Source organism: Etheostoma spectabile, chromosome 8 (assembly GCF_008692095.1).
Source record: "Etheostoma spectabile isolate EspeVRDwgs_2016 chromosome 8, UIUC_Espe_1.0, whole genome shotgun sequence".
Classification (NCBI taxonomy): domain Eukaryota; kingdom Metazoa; phylum Chordata; class Actinopteri; order Perciformes; family Percidae; genus Etheostoma; species Etheostoma spectabile.
Window position 1 is genome coordinate 27,113,519 of NC_045740.1, and position 453 is coordinate 27,113,971.

The 453-nt window shown below is 46.1% G+C and overlaps 1 protein-coding gene across 1 annotated transcript in view; it reads left to right on the forward strand.

Annotated features, from left to right (window-relative positions):
- Positions 1-453, forward strand: part of tango6 (transport and golgi organization 6 homolog (Drosophila)) — a 40,782-nt gene that overhangs the window by 12,495 nt on the left and 27,834 nt on the right. The window contains exon 6 of the mRNA XM_032523314.1: positions 133-295. Coding sequence (XP_032379205.1) covers positions 133-295 — 163 coding nt within the window. The remainder of the gene's footprint in view (positions 1-132; positions 296-453) is intronic.

Below are 453 nucleotides of genomic sequence, written 5' to 3' on the forward strand. Positions count from 1 at the left end.
TTGGCAATGGCTTGAATGTAACGGACGTTAATTAATATCAAAAGGTTACGCATTAAAAGTTTAACAGAACCCATGCTAAATGTACGTGCAAGTTTGAATTTGTTCATTTGAAGTGTATTTGTTGTTGTCTAGATCATTGACCTCCTGCACTTCAGGGACAAGCTGACAGCCCAGCAGTTTCAGCGTGTGGCCACCAGGGCGGTGCTCTTCATGGTGCAGGAGAAGCCCAGCTTTGCCCAGCAGTACTTGCTCACTCCTCTGCTCACACCTCTCCACCGCTGCACCACCGCTTCCAGTCAGTCACATGGCAATCATGTCCATATTTTTAAAATGTTCAATTCAAAGCAGAATTAGTAGTAGTACAAATCAAAGAGGAATTCTTTGGTTCCAAAGACTAAAGGGGGGCTGTGGCTCAGTGGTAGAGCGGTTGCCTGCCAATCGGAAGGTTGGTGG